We start from the raw sequence: 18,533 nt of genomic DNA, 5'->3' as shown, positions 1-18,533 counted from the left end.
AAATAGAGACTGGAGCTCCGGCGGCCTGGGCGCTTAACTTCCGGGTCACTTGTCAAGCAACCCTAAGTGATGACGCCAGAAAGACCTGCGCAGTGTTCTGCCGCCCCGGGTGACGCCGTGGAGGGGCGGGGCCGGCCCGGTGGGCGGAGCTCCAAGTCATCCCAGCCATTAGGAACGAAGGGGCGGGGCGGTGGCGGCGCCGCACGTCCGGTAGTGGGCGGGGCTCTGTTGCCAGAGTAACTGGGCGTCCTCGGGAAGGCGGCGTCCGCCCGCGGCCGAGGTCCCTGCTGGCCTGCGCTGCGTGCCCGAGACGATGGTGAGTTCCAGGCGGGGCCGGAAGGACGGCTTCGGCGCCCTAGTGGCTCCGCGTCCCAGGTTCTGGGGCGGAGGGACGCTCGGAGGCACCCCGGTTTCTTCCACGTCCGCTCTAGCTTCTCCCTTGCAGGGGCTGGTTCCGCAGTTTCCTTCCCTCCCGGTGCCGTGCAGCGCCCTGAATGTCACTTCGGTCCTGCGGGGACCCTGGAGCCAAGGAGCGGGAGGTGTGGCGCGACCCCTGGCTCTGACACCCCGAGGCGAGCATTTTAAGTGTTTGTGTTTCATCGTCGCATTTTTCAAGTTCTCAGCGCCCCTCGCCGCGCCGAATCCGAGACGATGTGCGGTGCGTGCGCTGTGCCGACACCGGCCCGAATCTCCCTGGGTCGTGCGGCGGGTGCCCTCGCGGGGCGGGTGCCCTCGTGCGGCGGGTGCCCTGCTCCACACCCCGCCCCAGGGCCCTGAGGTAGGAGCTGCACTGGCATCAGTTCTCGTCTAGAGCTGATTACCTTATCGGCAGGTGCTTTTGAACAGGAGCGCCCTGACGAGCTTTTGGGAGAGCTTCTGGAACATTCCCTGGCTTCAGCCACACCCCCAGAAATTCGGAATCCGTAGGAATGGGGCTTGGCATTTGCATTTTAAACAAGCCTGTAGGTGATTTGAATTCACGCGCTTGTTTGAGAGCACCGGGTTCTAGTTAACTCACTGAACTGGCCAATCTTTCAGCCGCTTACCAGTAGCGGACGGGGGGATGGAAAGATGACTCTGGTCGGAGGTCAGAGCAACGGAGCCCCTCCCCGCCCTTCATTCTCCCTTGCTCCACGGCAATCCTTTCCTTAACCCCGTTGCCCCTGCGCGGTTCCTGTAGGGCGCTTTTCACACTTTCCAACCTCTGCCCCTTCCCCTCCTTCGTCCTCCCGACTAAGCAGATGTCGGTCTTCTTCCACCGCAGGCCCCCAGGCTACGCACCCGTATATACAACAACAGACCGGTGGTGAAGGCTAATCCAGCTTGCCTCTAGACCTCACGGCCTCCTACCCATTGCAGGACTGTTTGCTTCCGCTTATCTTCTTTCTTTCCGGTGCTTTCAGCCTTTCTCTCCTCTTCCTGCTTCCCAGTGTTCTGGTCCTGCATCTTGAGAAAATGAAATAAAACAAAGCACGCCCCTCATGCTGTGTTCATGCAGAGGTTGCCCAGTCCTCCATCTATCTGAACTGCCTCAAAGCACGTATTTTCACCGGCTTCCACGGCCCCTTTCCCATCCTCGGTTCTGTTATCCGACTTTCTCTTGAATGGCTTCGGTGAAGTTGCTCTTGTCTAAGTTTCTAATGGCTTTTTCAATTCCCATCCAGTAATTTCTTCTCAAAGTTTATCTACCTTTTCTGGGACAGCCGAAGTTCATGAGCATTCATTACCTCCCCCCTGCCCCGGCCTTTCCTGCTTTTCAAATGCCTTTCTCTGGGGCTCAGTCTTTAATATTTTCAGTAATCAGTGCCTTTGCCTGGGGTGATTTCATCCACACACATGAGTTTTACTAGTGCGGAAGCATTCGAGTCTAAATTTCGATTTTCATCTCACATCTGCTAGGGCTAACCTAGTTGCTTCTGGGACACCTCTCCCTCCTCACCCAAATACCTCTCCAAATGTGCCATGACCAAAACTGAACTTGCCATCATTCCACCTGGTTTCTCTAATTCCATCAAGTTAATTAATGATATCACTATAGTATAACCTATAGTATGGCTTTAGTATTATATAACTTTAATATTGTGTATTAAATATAGATAATCTAAACCAGAAACCAGAGTTGTTCTCTCTTCCTTTTCTGTGCCTCCCATATTCAAAGGGTCATTAAGTCCTGTTTTGGTTTAAGCTTTGTTTTTTGCCCAGACAGTTGCAGTATTTCTTTTTTTAAAAAAAATTTTTATTAACATATAATGTATTATTAGCCCCAGGGGCACAGGTGTATGAATTGTCAGGCTTACACACTTCACAGCACTCACCATAGCACATACTCTCCCCAATGTCCATCACCCAGCCACCCTCTCCCTCCCCCCTCCCCCCAGCAGCCTTCAGTTTGTTTTGTGAGATTAAGAGTCTCTTATGATTTGTCTCCCTCCCGATCCCATCTTGTTTCATTTTTTCCTTCCCTACCCTCCAAACCCCCCCACTTTGCCTCTCAAATTCCTCATACCAGGGAGATCATATGATAATTACCTTTCTCTGATTTATTTTGCTCAGCATAAAACCCTCTAGTTCTATCCATGTCCTTGCAAATGGCAAGATTTCATTTCTTTTGATGGCTGCATAGTATTCCATTGTATATATATACTACATCTTCTTTATCCATTTATCTGTTGATGGACATCTATGTTCGATCCATAGTTTGGCTATTGTGGGCATTGCTGCTATGAACATTGGGGTGTACATGCCCCTTCGGATCACTACATTTGTACCTTTAGGGTAAATACCCAGTAGTGCGATTGCTGGGTCATAGGGTAGCTCTATTTTCAACTTTTTGAGGAACCTCCATACTGGTTTCCAGAGTGGCTGCACCAGCTTGCATTCCCACTGACCATGTAGGAGGGTTCCCCTTTCTCCACATCCTCACCAACATCTGTTGTTTCCTGACTTGTTAATTTTAGCCATTCTGACTGGTGTGAGGTGGGATCTCACTGTGGTTTTGATTTGTATTTCCCTGATGCTGAGTGATGTGGAGCACTTTTTCATGTGTCTGTTGGCCGTTTGGATGTCTTCTTTGCAGAAATGTCTGTTCATGTTCTCTGCCCATTTCTTGATTGGATTATTTGTTCTTTGAGTGTTGAGTTTGATAAGTTCTTTATAGATTTTGGATACTAGCCCTTTATCTGATATGTCATTTACAAATATTTTCTCCCATTCTGTCACTTGTCTTTTGGTTTTGTTGACTCTCTCCTTTGCTGAGTTGCAGTATTTCTTGCCTGGACTTTTAACAGTATGGTATGGCAGTTCTTCAATCCATTATTTTCTCTGCCACAAGAAGGAATTTTTAGAAAATATTTTACTTATTTATTTGAGAGAGAGTGAGCACAAGTGAGGGGGGAGGGGCAAAGGGAGAGAGACGAGCAGACTTCTTCCCCTCTTCACAGGGAGCTTGATGTGGGGCTCCATCCCAGGACTCTGGAATCATGACCCGAGCAGAAAGGCAGACGCTTAACTGACTGAGCCACCCAGGCGCCCCAGAAGGAAATTTTAAAGACCCAAATATTTGAAGTCACTCACCTCTTTTAAATTCTAGAGTTTCCATACTCTACAGTGTAAAATTCAAAGTACCTGGGACGGCATACACGGCCCTCCATCATCCAGCACTGCTCAGTCTAGCTTCTTCCACGTCCCTCCGTTGCCAAGACATTCCTTTCAGCTGCTTGTCTTTTGCCGAACATTTTAAGCAACTTCGAACTGGTGGTATGAATGTCCCCTCTCCTTTGCACATGCTGTTCCTTCCACATGAGATAACACATATCTCCTTCTTGGCCAGCCTGATTCCTTCCGATCCTTCCATACCCAGGTTTGGTGTCTCTTCTGTGATGCCTTATGTCTCTACTTAAAGACAGTTGACTTTTTTCTTTTTTTTTTTGGTCACAATTTTACATGGTACACATCTCACTTGCCACACTCAGTTGGAATTATTTGTTTATGAGTTTGTCACTCTTACTGAACTGAACTGGTAGAGGGACCGATCTTTATTTTGGTCACTGCTATTGCCTACACCATAGTAGGCCGTCAGGTATTTGCTGAAAGAGAAAAGGAAAAAAAAAAAAAAAGAATGTGGTAAGTGCCCTGAGAGGTTACAGAGTGCTTGGGGGATATAGGAGGATGGAGTCTTCACTTTTCAGAGTCAGGCCATCGTTAAGCAAATGGAATAGAATTTCCATAGTGACAATTCAATGGCCTGAACAGTGGCACAGGGAGATGGAAATTGACGTTTGTGGAATACTGGTTTTCTTCCTGCTTGTCTTACATTCTTGTCATTCAGAATTCCCAACCACCCTAAGAGCAGTGAAGTCCTCTCCCTACCCTCTGCCCCGGCTGAAGTTGTGTGTGGTGGTTCTTTCAAATTGGGTGGTTAGTGAAGGCCCCTTTGAAGAACTGACTTCTGTATTGAGACCTGAATAAAGAAGTGCAGTGACCCGGGGGGAAGTGTATCAGGCAACATTAACAATAGGATCAAAGGCCCTGAGGCAGCAAAGTGGTTGTCATATTTCAGGAAGTGATCTTGTGATCTAATGTAAAAAAAAAAATAATAGAAATTCGGTGGAGGGGCAGGGTGGGGGCAGCAGCAGTGCGGGGGCAAGGGGCGGGAAGTACGGCAGAGAATAACGTGGCATGCAGTTAGGGAGGGAGGCAGAGGCCGGCCCGCGTGCGTGTACGATAGCATGGTTGCTCAGAGTAGGTTCTAACCCATTACTCAGTCATGAAATCAAGTTGTTGTGTGTAGCCAGCATTAAAAAAAGACATAAAGCGGACACCATATTCATTGTATATGCTAAGGATAACTTCCATGAAACTTTTCAGTGTGTGCCTCGTGTGTACTGGATTATGATCCAAAATGCATTCCTTCCTGTCAGTCATGGTCCACAAAGCTCCAGATAGAGTGTACTTTGAACAGTATATACTTGAAGCAAAATCGTTGATCTCAAGGAGCACAGATTTCTTATTCCTCGTTTGACCTAGTGACAATCTTCCTGTGTGGCAGAAGAAGCTCTGAATTTAATGAGAGCCTGAAATTGACTAGAGCAGAATTTTCAAGTTTCTTTCTGCATCCAGATCTCTCTTCGATGTCAGTTGCTGTCCTTTACGCGAAAGGAGAGGCATTTTCGTTCGTGGGGAGAAAGGAGGGAAAAATGAAACAAGATGGTATGGGGAGGGAGACAAACCATGAGAGACTCTTAATCTCACAAAGCAAACTGATGGTTGCTGGGGGGTGGGGAGGATGAATAGGGTGGCTGGGTGATGGACACTGGGGAGGGTGTGTGCTATGGTGAGTGCTGTGAATTGTATAAGCCTGATGATTCACAGACCTGTACCCCTGGGGCAAATAATACATTATATGTTAATAAAAAAGAATAAATAAAAAAAAAGAAAGAAAGGAAACCAGGGAGAAATTGGTGTCCTTTCTCTGTGTTCAGTCTCACCTCTGGCATGTGTATTGTATGAAAGGCTGATGGTTTCTTTCCCTGAGCCAAAGGTGGAATTTGTTTGCTCTGCTGGTGTGCCTCCCTGACCACTGCAGTTACGTTATCTGGTCAGCTTCTGTCTGCATCTGGTTTGTTAACAGCTGTAGCTTACAGCACCATAATTAGTTCCTGATGACAAATTCTAGACCTGCCTCTGTCTTGCAGAGACAGGCCAATGTAGTTTAGTGTATCTCACATACCTGTTGTTTAAGATAAAGAATGTGCTAGAGTCATCAATTGATTTATTTTTGTGCATAAAGAGAGGAGATAATTCCAAGGCTCTTTTGGCTACCAAAGAGATAGGAATGTTCTATATTTTCTAAAATAGAACATTGGTTTGAATGCCGTTAACAAAGATGATCTGTTAGTATAACGTAAGGCCTTCAAAGATTATCCGCTATGTTCCGCAAGAAATAGACTAAACAAAGATCTTGAAGTTTTTGGTTTGAAAGAGACTTCAAAGAGAGTTTCGTGATGGCTAAAACAGGATTTTATTGCATTAAATGTTTTTCAGTTTCCAGCTTTATAAACTTTCTTTTAAATAGGCTTACCGTTTTTATCTTTGGCATGCACTTCTTAGCTCTCCAGGATCCCTTTTGTTACTGGGAGTGCTAACTTGGAAGGACGGTAGCTCCAAGCCCCAGGCAGGATTTCATTTGTGGGAACTGAATCAAAGTGCAGCGCCTAATATAGATTCCTGAAACCACAGAAACAGTTTTTCCCACTAAGCGATTTTATTACAAATGCAGTTTGGAGCTGGTTACTTTCTTCTTTCATAGGAACCGGTAGTATTTGCAAAAGTAAATAGCAGTGGGTTAATAGAATGCCCTTATTTTCCTCACAGGTAGCTCTTTTATCTTTTTCTGTCCTTTTTCTGCCTTTTAATTCCTCTTCTTTCTTTTTTCCCCAGCTTTATCGGGATGTAATTGACAAGCAGTACTGTGTAAGTTTAAGGTGTATAAGGTATTGATTTAATAATGTATATTGCAAACTGATTACTTCCTTAGCATTAAGCCTACACCTGTGTCGCATCACATAATCACCATTGCTTTTTTTGCGATGAGAACGTCTAAGATCTACTCTTAACTCCCAAGTACTTAACGCGACAGTGTTAAGTGTCATGACGGTGCTGTGCGTTTGAGTCCCCAGAACTTTGGCACTTCTAACTGGACATTTTTACCCTTTGACTGACATCACCCCAGTCCCTGGTAACCTCCGTTCTACTCTCTGTTTCTGAGTTTGGCTTTTTTAGATTCTCTGAACAAGTGAAATCATACAGTGTTTGTCTCTGACTTACTTCAGTTAGTGTAATGGCCTCAGAGTCCATCCCTGTGGTCACAAGTGGCAGAATTTCCTTCTTTCTCGTGGCTGGAGAATATTCCAGTGTACGTACACCACATTTTCCTTATGCATTCATCCATCGACGGACACTAGGTCATTTTGATATTTTGGCTCTTGTGAATAATGCTGCATTGAGCATGGGGGGGTGATCTGTCTTTTGGAGTTGGTGTTTTCATGTTTTTCTGATAAATACACAGATGTGGGATGACTGGATCATATGGTAGGACTATTTGTGAAATAGTGCTAGGACCCTGCATGTAGTTTTCCACAGTGGCTGCATTTTACATTCCCACCAGCACTGCGTGGGGTTCCTTTTCTCCATAGCCTCCCCAACACTGGCTGCCCCTTGTCTTTTTTTTTTTTTTTAATTTATTTTTTAAATTTAATTTCAGTGTACCAGAATTCATTGTTTATGCACCACACCCAGTTCTCCATGCAATACGTGCCCTCTATATTACCCACCACCAGGCTCCCCCAACCTCCCACCCACCGCCCCTTCAGAACCCTCAGATTGTTTTTCAGAGTTCCATAGTCTCTCATGGTTCACCTCCCCTTCCAATTACCCTCAACTCCCTTCTTCTCCCCATTTCCCCATGTCCTCCGTGTTATTCCTTATGCTCCACAAATAAGTGAAACCGTATGACTCTCTCTGCTTGACTTATTTCACTCAGCATAATCTCTTCCAGTCCCGTCCATGTTGCTACAAAAGTTGGGTGTTCATCCTTTCTGATGGAGGCATCATACTCCATAGTGTATATGGACCACATCTTCCTTATCCATTCGTCCGTTGAAGGGCATCTTGGTTCCTTCCACAGTTTGGCGACCGTGGCCATTGCTGCTATAAACATTGGGGTACAGATGGCCCTTCTTTTCACTCCATCTGTATCTTTGGGGTAAATACCCAGTAGTGCAATTGCAGGGTCATAAAATTTCTGTGGAATCAGAAGAGACCCCGAATTGCTAAGGAAATATTGAAAAAGAAAAACAGAACTGGGAGCATCATGTTTTCTGATTTCAAGCTTTACTATAAAGCTGTGATCACCGAGACAGCATGGTACTGGCATAAAAACATAGACCAGTGGAACAGAGTAGAGAGCCCAGATATGGACCCTCAACTCTATGGTCAAATAATCTTCGACAAATCAGGAAAAAATATACAGTGGAAAAAAGAGAGTCTCTTCAATAAATGGTGCTGGGAAAACTGGACAGCTATATGTAGAAGAATGAAACTCGACCATTCTCTTACACCGTACACAAAGATAAACTCAAAATGGATAAAAGACTTCAATGTGAGACAGGAATCCATCAAAATCCTAGAGGAGAACATAGGCAGTAACCTCTTCACATCGGCCACAGCAACTTCTTTCAAGACATGTCTCCAAAGGCAAAGGAAACAAAAGCAAAAATGAACTTTTGGGACTTCATCAAGATCAAAAGCTTCTGCACAGCAAAGGAAACAGTCAACAAAACAAAGAGGCAACCCACAGAATGGGAGAAGATATTTGCAAATGACAGTACAGACAAAAGATTGATATCCAGGATCTATAAAGAACTTCTCAAACGCAACACACACAAAACAGATAATCATGTCAAAAAATGGGCAGAAGACATGAACAGACACTTCTCCAATGAAGACATACAAATGGCTACCAGACACATGAAAAAATGTTCATCATCATTAGCCATCAGGGAGATTCAAATTAAAACCACATTGAGATACCACCTTCCACCAGTTAGAATGGCCAAAATTAGCAAGACAGGAAACAATGTGTGTTGGAGAGGGTGTGGAGAAAGGGGACCCCTCTTACACTGTTGGTGGGAATGCAAGTTGGTGCAGCCACTTTGGAGAACAGTGTGGAGATTCCTTAAGAAATTAAAAATAGAGCTTCTCTATGACCCTGCAATTGCCCCTTGTCTTTTTAGCCCAGCTGTTCTAACCGGTGTCAGGTGACAGCTGTGCTGCTTTTGATTTATGTTCCCCTTCTGGTTAGTGATGCCGAGCACCTTTTCATGTGCTTGTCCGCCATCTGTAGGTTTTCTTTGGGAACAGTCTGTTCGGATCTTCTGCCCAACTTCTTACTCCTATTCATGTAACTGTTACTCAGGTGTGTGTATATGTAATGTAGATGTTAATCCCTCCTTAGATACACAGTTTGTAAATATTTTCTCCCATTCTGAGGATTACGTTATCATTTTGTTTAATGTTCCTTTAACTGTGCAGAAGCTTTTTAGTTTGTTGTAGTCCCACTTACTGATTTTTGCTTTTTTGTGTGTGTTTTTGGTGTCCTAGCCAAAGAACTGCTTCCCAGACCAGTGTCAAGGAGCTTTCCCCCTATGTTTCCTTCTAGAAGTTTTATGGTTGCAAATCTTACATTTAAGTCTTTAATGCATTTCAAGTTAGGTGTCGTGAGTGGTGTGAGAAGTCCAGTTTCATCCTTCATCCACTCTTTCTCGGTCACCAAGTATCCGTCGGTTCGAACGAGTATTTATTGAGTGCTTTTGTGTGCCGTGCACTGGCTCTGCAGTGAGTAACAAGATTGCCCTCCCTCTGTGCCCATAAAATAGAGCCCAGATTTCTTAATTGGCATTGGAGACCTTCTCTGGTCCCTACTTACCTTGTGCACCCCATGGAACTTATTGAGAAAAAAGTGGAAGATATATTACAAGGGTAAGTTGGGTTCTAAAGGAAAGATTACAAGGTGAGGTAGAAATGCATAAAAAAAGAGTGGTCTGACCTAGCCAGGGTGATCAGGGAAAGCCTCCTTGATGGTTTAACCTTTAAATTCCCTTTTTCCTTAGTGGAGGAGACATACAATATATTCAAGACATAAATGAATGAAGCCATGAAACAATGGGTAACCTCTTTGGTGCCAAATGATGTAAGGAAAATTAAACTTAGTAATGTTATAGTGGCTAGTTCCAAGAGGAGGTAGCTAGAGGACCTTTATGGGGGACAATTAGAGAGGGTCCTCTTGAGGATGTGGCTTTTAAATTGAAATCTCAGAAAAAGGGAGCAGGCCAGGTGGAGATCAGGGGAAGTTCATTCTGAGCCAACAATAGCCAAATGCAGAGGCTCATTCGGGGCATGGCAGGGGGCCAGTGGGGACGGGTTCTGGGGAAGGTGAGGCGGGCATGAAGACTGAGATGCTAAGGCAGGCGGGAACCAGGGGATACTGAGGCTTATGCAACTTGGGAAGGATTTTAGATTTCATTCTAAATGTACTGGGATAATGCCTCTAATACTTTTTTCCTATTCTGTCAAAATATTTTATTTTCCTTGGATCTGCCTTATTTAAACCTTAACTGTATTAGTTTGGTCTTTCAGTGACAGTTTTCATCCTATCTGTAATATTTATGATCTTATAAACTTTGGAAAATATCTCTCTGTGCAGATCTTATGTTTGAAGATCAAACACTCCTGATTTCTCCCTTTATAATTGCTTTTAAATAATTTAATTGCTTGTCGGTTCTGGCTCTGTTGGTTAAGTGTCTGTCAGAGTCTTGATTTCTGCTCAGGTCATGATCTCAGGGTCTTGGGATGGAGCCTGTGTCAGGCTCTGTGCTCAGCGGGGAGCCGGCTGAAGAGCATCTCTTCCTGTCTCGCTGCTCCTCCCTGCCCTTGCACCTCCTCTCTCTCTCTCTCTCTACATAATCTTAAAAAAATAATTGAAATGCCTTTTTCTGGACCGTTTGTTTCCATAGTGTCATCTCTAAGGTGTGGTAGGCGAAGTGGGTGACATCATCGTGTCTCCATGGATACTACGTTTTCTGCTGTGATGTCATCTGTTGTCTTTCTGGATGGAGCGTAAGATCGGAGTAACTCGTTCTCCAGAAATCTCTCCAATAGTTCTATTAACCTTAGATCCACTTTCTTGGAAAATCTGTTTAAACTACTTCACTTCTAAAAGCTGTTGATATTTTAAGACTTTCTACTTATTAGATGTGAGAAATTGTAGCTATTAAAATGTACTGCTCAGTTCAAGTTTATTTTCTGGTACTAGGCACTTTGTCTAATTAAGTTGCTATTGTTACTCTCCTGACTCATCTTATGTACTGTGCCTTCTTTGTAGTGCTTTATTCTTTAAAATTTATTTCCATATGCATGCAGAATGGCTCCAGAATTCTGATATATGTAAATTTAAATTTCATCTTCTACTTTCTGTGGTTCTAATACAAGTTACATAATGCATACGCTATATACATTTTATATCTTGTCAAAAATATATCATTGATACGTTTGTTGTGACATATACATAGTATATAAATAAAATACATATAGCATATATATATATTTAACTTGAATATATATATATCCAATATTTAACTTTTTATACTGTAGAAACAATCATTTTTGGAGATTAGCAAATATGTAGAAAACATATAATTAAACTCATCTGTAATGTCACTGTATACAATTTGTTAGTATTTTAGTATAATATTCTAGTCAGACACACATACCTACATACATAGGTGTATATACATATGTATATGTATATATCTTTGAAAGTGTGATCCTACTGTATATATTGTTTATAAATCTCTCTTTTTCACTTAATAGATCTTAGACAATTTTCCAGATCAATTTTAGGACCAACATTTTGTTCTTTCACTTACTTTGGTATAACCAATCTGTTTATTTACTTGGTCTTTTTTTTTTTTTAAGATTTTATTTATTTATTTGATAGAGATCATAAGTAGGCAAAGAGGCAGGCAGAGAGAGAGAGGGGGAAGCAGGCTCCCTGCTGAGCAGAGAGCCCGATGCTAGGCTCAATCCCAGGACCTGAGATCATGACCTGAGCTGAAGGCAGAGGCCTCAACCCACTGAGCCACCCAGGCGCCCTTTACTTGGTCTTTTAACACCATAATTAATATATTTTTACAGGCATAGCTTTACATACGTCCATAATTATTTCCTTAGAATAAATTGGAAATGGGGCTCCTGGGTGGTTCGGTTGGTTAAGCGTCTGCCTTCCACTCAGGTCATGATCTCTGGGTCCTGAGATGGAGCCCCATGTCAGGCTCCTGGCTCATTGGGGAGCCTGCCTCTCCCTCTCCCTCTTTCACTCTCCCTGCTCATGCTCTCTCTCTTTCTCTCTCTGTCTCAAACGAATAAATAAAATCTTAAAGAGAAAAGAATAAATTAGAAATAGAGTAACTGGGTGAGAGAGGCCATGTGCATTTCTGAGGTTTTCATGATATGCCTCACCAATTACCTCCAGAAAGTTCTACCATTTGTCCCCTGCTAGCAGTGTGCCGTGGTGCCTGCTCCTTCTAAGCTCTAACCTGGTATTGCTATAAATTTCTTACATGGGGGCGCCTGGGTGGCTCAGTGGGTTAAAGCCTCCACCTTTGGCTCAGGTCATGATCCCAGGGTCCTGGGATCGAGCCCTGAATCGGGCTCTTTGCTCAGCAGGGAGCCTGCTTCCTCATCTCTCTCTGCCTGCCTTCCTGCCTGCTTGTGCTCTCTGTCTGCCAAATAAATAAATAAAATCTTTAAAAAAAAAATTCTTACATGGATTGGACAATGGATTTGAACTTTTAATAAAAATTTCACTTTTCTTACCCAATAATATATTGATTATAAATTACAATATGTTCTATAGATGGGAAACAGTTAATACTTACCTAAAGTATTTTCCTGTAATTATTGTTTGCCATTTTTCATAAATTGTTAGGATTCTAAATTTATTACCAGTGTATACTGAGGAAGATGGAGGTAACCTTTTCTAAACTACTATTCACAGCTGGATTATCCAGTCCTTTCTGGTTACTTATACTGAAGAAGCAGCCTGTTGTAGGACAAAGGAATGGGTGTAGAGCTAGAAACCCCCAAATTTTCTTTCCTACTGCAGTCTTGGCTTCAGCATATATTTACTGTGTGACTTGTAATCCTTCTGGGCAGTTGTTTTCCCTTTCATAAAATCAGAATGATAATTTCTGTTCAGAGTAGCTTGAAGCATTTTTGTGAGAAAGTATTTTTGTGTATGAAAGTAATTTATAAACTGAAATGTACTCTGTGTATGAGCTGTAGTACTCTCATAGTAAGCAGAGTGCTGTCTAATGGAACAAGCTGGGGGAAAATGGAAATCTAAAATCTAAAACAAATTTTAGAAATATTTGAGGTTAGTGGTGTTCTTGTCCAACTTTGTGGCTATTTAAAAATTTCCTCTTATATATTAAGTTTCTTGTCACTTGTGTTAGAGTCATTTTCCTGCTGGAAACAATCAAGGGTCAGGGAAAAGGGTGGGAAAGACGGGAGATGGCAGGAACAGTACTTGAGACAGGTTCAGTAACTCTCCTACACTTTTGGGAAGGGAATAGCTCAATGTGATCTCTATTTAGTGAGTATTAGATATGAGATCCATGAATTTCTACTCAGTTTAAATAGATTAAGTGGGAACATTGGCTTTTATTTGTGGTAGTTGAGATTTTATTATTCCATAATTTGATTGTGAAAAGTACAAGGAGTCCATTCAGGCCTAATCTGTTTTTTGCTACATAAGCCTAGAAAATACGGCTTTGGAAGAACTGAAAACCTCTCGTCTAGCAGCAAGGGCAAGTCTCTCATTAGGTTAAGTCATCTTCCTCTTTTTTTTTTTTTTTAAAGATTTTTTTAATTTATTTGACAGAGAGATCACAAGCAGGCAGAGAGAGAGGAGGAAGCAGGCAGAGAGAGAGGAGGAAGCAGGCTCCCCTAGAGAGCAGAGAGCCCGATGCGGGGCTCGATCCCAGGACTCTGAGATCACGACCTGAGCCGAAGGCAGCGGCTTAACCCACTGAGCCACCCAGGCGCCCCAGTCATCTTCCTCTTTAACTTGTTGTATGTGCCCAGTCTCGGAAAGGCGAGGGTTTGTATGCTGTAGGTATCTGAATAGTTTTCGTGGTTAAACAGCTTTAAAATTTCTATCCAAAGGGAGTATGGCTCCAAAAATATGGTCACTAACCACCCCCTCCCCCAGCATTTTCATTTATCATCTAATGCTGTCCTTAAGATTTTATCTTGTTTCCCAGGACACACACAGGTTGAGCTGTGCGGTAATCACGCTGGCAGTAGGAACAGTATCCGTTCCTAGATACTGTTGTGCAGTGTTGGTGGTCAGTAGTAACAGTATCCGTTCCTAGACACCGTTGCGCTTGAATGAGACAAAGTGCTTCGCCTGGGGCTGTGCACAGTGGAAGCCCCGAGTGCAAGCTGTCGCCGCTGCGGCCCCTGTGCCAGCGGGTGTCAGGTGCAGGCATGCTGCTGCGGAGGGCGGAGGGCAGAGGGCAGGGGGCAGGCCGGTCCTGTGGAGGGGCTCGTGCAGGGCGCGAGGAGGTCACTGTACCGCAGGCTCTGGGGTACTTTGTATTCATTGGGTTTCAGGTTTACTTGGACTCGGGAATACACAGACATGTGAAATGAAGCTCCGCAACCTCCTACGCCCAGTGACTCCTACAGTTCGCGGAAGGCGCGTGGAGACCGGAGCGAACCGTGTCCCGGCGGTTTGCTGTTCGGGGTTCGCCGGCGCCCTGGGAAGGAGGTGCCTCGCGCAGGCCCTTTCTCTTGCCTTTACACACGCTGCTTCTGCACCCGAAGTCCGTGCGGGGCGAGTCCTGCCGGGCGGGGACATCCACGTTGTGACTCTCCCGAAGTGCCTGAGGCGTCTTACGAACACGATTTTTAAGCAGATTCTTTTTGATTTGCCTTTTCGAGACACGTGTGTGTAAAAGGTTCACATCCGTTCCTGCACACTTGCCCCCGCTCCACCCGCGCGGTTTGCGCACAGGCTCCCCGCTGGGCGCCTGGGGGTGGGGAGGAGGGAGGGAGGGGCCCTGTCCCCGCGCTCTTGAGCCGCCCCGGGCCTTGTCCCTGTGCTCTTGAGCCGCCCCCGGCCTCGCCGTAGCGCCTGACCAAGTGCAGCATCGACGTCCCCCGACGTCTCCCCGCCTGGCAAGGCCGTGGCGGTCCCCGGCGAGGTCCCTGGAGAAGTCGCGGTGTCCCGCGGAGACAGCTGTTGCGCATCTGGAGAAGAGAGCCGGTCCCCGTGCGCAGCGGAGTGGCGGGTGTCGGGGAGAACAGGGCTGAAGGGAAGGGAAGTTAACCCCCCACAGAGTCCCCCACCAGTCACTTGGTGGGGACCGGCTGGAACCGGTTTCAGCCCCAGAGAAGACGGAGAACACCAGGCTTTCCTCCCCGCGGGCGCGCTCGGCTCCGTCCGTCCTTCCGCGGTGGTCCGTGAGTCCGGCCGGCCCTGTGCGGACTGTCCTCGCACCCGGGGTGGCAAGGAGCGGCCGAGCCCTGCCCTGAGGAGCCGGGACGCCGGGGAGGGGACATGTGCTGCGGCGTCGGGTACCGGTAAGCGCTGTGACAAAATGCCGCTTCGGGTACACAGTGAAGGAAGCTAGAGGGGCTTGGTGCGCGGCTGGGTGGAGGGGACGCCTCTCCGGACTGAGACCCCGGTGGCGTCGGGTGGCACAGGGCGAGCCCAGCAGCGCCAGCAGGAAGCTGTCCAGCAGAGGGGACAGCAGGTGTCAGGAGCCTTTGGCCGGAGCCTGCTCGTTTGTCCAGGGACCAACAAGGCCAGCCTGATGGAGCTGGTGGGTGGCGGGTGGCTGGAACGTGGTCGAGGGACAGCTCCAGGCCAGATCACACAGGCCCCCTGGGCTGCGAGTTCGTCAAGCCTCAGAGCTGGGAGGGGTTTGAGAGACCCCATTTCTGCCGCTGAGCTTGTGACCTGCTCGCAGCCGTGGCCGCGGGCTGACCCCCGAACCAGCGCCGAGTGTCAGCAGGTGGCACGTCCCAGGGTAAGACCGGTGCATAGAACTTTTTTGTCATTTGGGGGTATATGTGCGTGTATCGGTTCTAATGGAAAATGTGGTTCCTGCTCTGAGTTCCGGTGAACACAAAGTGTGAGTCGCTGACCGAGTCTCACCCGAGCTGTAGCGACTCAGTGGGAAGAACTCAGAGGCTCTTGGTGGCTTCCTTGGCGCGGTGCCACCCTATGGCCCGGTGCCCCCGAGTCAGTGCGGTGTGTGTGGGTCTGGATCTGGGGTGACCCGCTCCACTGTCTAGTTTCTGAGTGAAGGGAAGGAATTAAAAGCTGTATTTCGTCAGTAGCACATTAGGAAGGACCCACTTCAGTTCTGTTCTATGATCCTCTTTTATACTCCTACTTTCCTTTCTCTGTTTGCTTGAATACCCTCTTATTTCTTCAGGAAAGAAAGCTATCCAGAGGGGAGAGAGAGGGAGAGAAAGAAGTCCAGAAATGAGAGACAGACAGACATCCAAACTCCAGGATAGTAAAGAGAGAAACAAGGCCAAAAGCAAGAAAGTAGTAGTGACGTCTCTGTTCCTGCCTATCCCTCTTGCCACCTCCGCCCTCCCACCCCCCCAACCCCCACCACCTCCTGAAGGCCCTAGTCTCCAGGGAGCCGGTGCTGGTGGAGAATGGAGTCCGTCCAGTTCCGAAGACCCACACTGGGAATTCATTTCTGTAGCCTGTCTTCTGGTTCTGAGTGAGAACTCGGTAATGTGCTGGAGAGAGCGAGGTCCTGGGGATAGTTTCTCTCTTACACTCCGTACTCCTCCTAGGTCTGGTGCACAGATGCCCTGAGAAACGGTTTTCTTAAAAGACCATCTTGATCAGTACACTGAGTTGTCAAGACACTATTCTTATCTGTTAGAGCTAAACTCTTACACAAACAATAAATCTATAATCTTAAAGACATGTTTAGGCTCAAAAGAGACTTTATTTTGGAGGACTTGCAGGGGTAACTTGGTGAAATTTGATGAAAGCAATCTAAGGGTTAAAACTATAGCCAGAGCGTGGAAGCAACCTAGTGGTCCGACTGTAGGTGATGCGTAAAGAGAATGTGGTATATGTGCACATGGGCTCTGGCACGGCCAGAAGAAAGGGTGGGGTTGTGCCATTGGAGATGACATGGAGGGACCTAGAGAGTATTATACTGAGTGAGCTAAGTCAGACTGAGAAAGACGAATACTATAGGATTCCACTCATAAATGGAATCTTAAAAAAAAAACAAACCAAGAAAAAACAAAAACAAAAGCCCACAAAAAGCAGGATCAGGGCTGTCAACGCAGAGAACAAATTCGTTGCCAGAGAGGAGGGGATGGGAAATTGGGCAAAATGGGTGTAGAGGGAGAGGGAGATACGGTCCCCCAGTTAGGGAATGAATAACACAGGAATAAGGAGCAGAATGCAAGGAACGTAATGATGCTGTTAGCGATGTCGTGGGACAGATGGCAGGTATACTGTCATATAGCGTCATATATAAACTTGTCGGATCATATATAAACAGTCAGATAAGTTGTATACCTGAGACATGTAACATTTGCCAACTATACTCACACACACACACAAAATGTTTCTTTCGCCCCCCCCGCCGTAAACCCTTTTTTATTTCCCCGTAAACCCTTTTTTTGTGTGTCATGAGGCAGATATTCTTGAAATAGTTTAGCATGACTTTAAAAATCATTGTTTTTTAGTTGCTTAAAACCCTGTTACATAATTAATTAAATGTGGGAAAGCAAGTGAAGAGAATTCACTGAGTGTTACTCCTCTTCTCTAAGAGCGGCTGTCTGGACCTGACCATTTCTTCAGTGGCTGACAGGGAAAGCTCTAAACTTACTTGGGGCTGGTTGGGGAAATTATCAAAAAACAGCTCAGATTAGGTCCTTTTTTATGTGAGTGAGTAGAGACATTTCTCAAAGTGGGATGACTGGAGGGGATAAGAAAAGCCAAAAGAAACTTGTTAACTTATAAATCTGAATGGGAGATGAACTTTTCTCAGTCGTTAGTATCTCTAATCTGTCGACCGTCTACTGCCTATTAAGTTCTTGTCAGATGAGGGAGTAGTTTCAGGTTTAAAAACACAGGAGGCCAGGCTTGAACTGGTTTGGTCTGGAAGCCCATGTTCTTTGTTGTCAACTGCGTTTGGGGCCAAGATGTTTAAGATTTAGAATTGGTTTTAGTGGGCTGCCTGGGTGGAGCGGCTGCCTCCTGATGGCGCTCTGGTCCTGATCTCAGGGTCCTGGGACTGAGCCCTGCTGTCCAAGCAGCAGTGAGTCAGCTTGACAATTCTTTTTCTCCCTCTTTGTCTGCCCCTACCCTGCTCACTCACTTTCTTTCTCTAAAAATAAATAAGTCTTTAATAAGTCTTTAAACATTGTTTTAGTAATAATGTTTTTTTGGTAGCTTTAGAGAGAACTGAAGACTTACTCTTTTTTAGAAAGGAAGACTTTTAACTTACTTTTTGAAAACTCAATTTCTAGGTATATAGTGATAAAACATTTCTTTAGAAAGTCATAATTCATAATTCATATTTTGATACTTAATAGCCTCAGAAGAATTACTATGATTCGGTGTAGAACGGCCCTGTGGCCTGGCTGGATTGAAATCCACATTGAACGGCAGGTGGCGCTCTCCCACCGTCGGAAACAGTCTTTCCGGAAAAGCTCTCCTTTATGGATTTTTTTTTTTTAAACATATAATATCTTTTTATCCCCAGGGGTACAGGTCTGTGAATCGCCAGGTTTACACACTTCACAGCACTCACCATAGCACATACCCTCCCCAATGTCCATAATCCCACCCCCCCCAACCCCCCTCCCCCCATTAACCCTCAGTTTGTTTTGTGACTCTTAATCTCACAAAACAAACTGAG

General features: G+C 45.5%; 1 protein-coding gene across 1 annotated transcript in view; it reads left to right on the top strand.

Moving 5' to 3' along the window:
• The first annotated feature begins 226 nt into the window (after positions 1 to 226).
• LOC111150876 (NME/NM23 family member 7) overlaps positions 227 to 18,533 on the top strand; it is a 272,144-nt gene continuing 253,837 nt past the window's right edge. The window contains exon 1 of the mRNA XM_022508544.1: positions 227 to 316. Coding sequence (XP_022364252.1) covers positions 314 to 316 — 3 coding nt within the window. The 5' untranslated portion in view covers positions 227 to 313. The remainder of the gene's footprint in view (positions 317 to 18,533) is intronic.

This window comes from Enhydra lutris, unplaced genomic scaffold, assembly GCF_002288905.1.
Source record: "Enhydra lutris kenyoni isolate GAN:26980312 unplaced genomic scaffold, ASM228890v2 scaffoldscaffold24, whole genome shotgun sequence".
Taxonomy (NCBI): domain Eukaryota; kingdom Metazoa; phylum Chordata; class Mammalia; order Carnivora; family Mustelidae; genus Enhydra; species Enhydra lutris.
The sequence above is the reverse complement of the archived record's forward strand: the minus strand, read 5'-3'. Positions and strand labels throughout refer to the sequence as shown.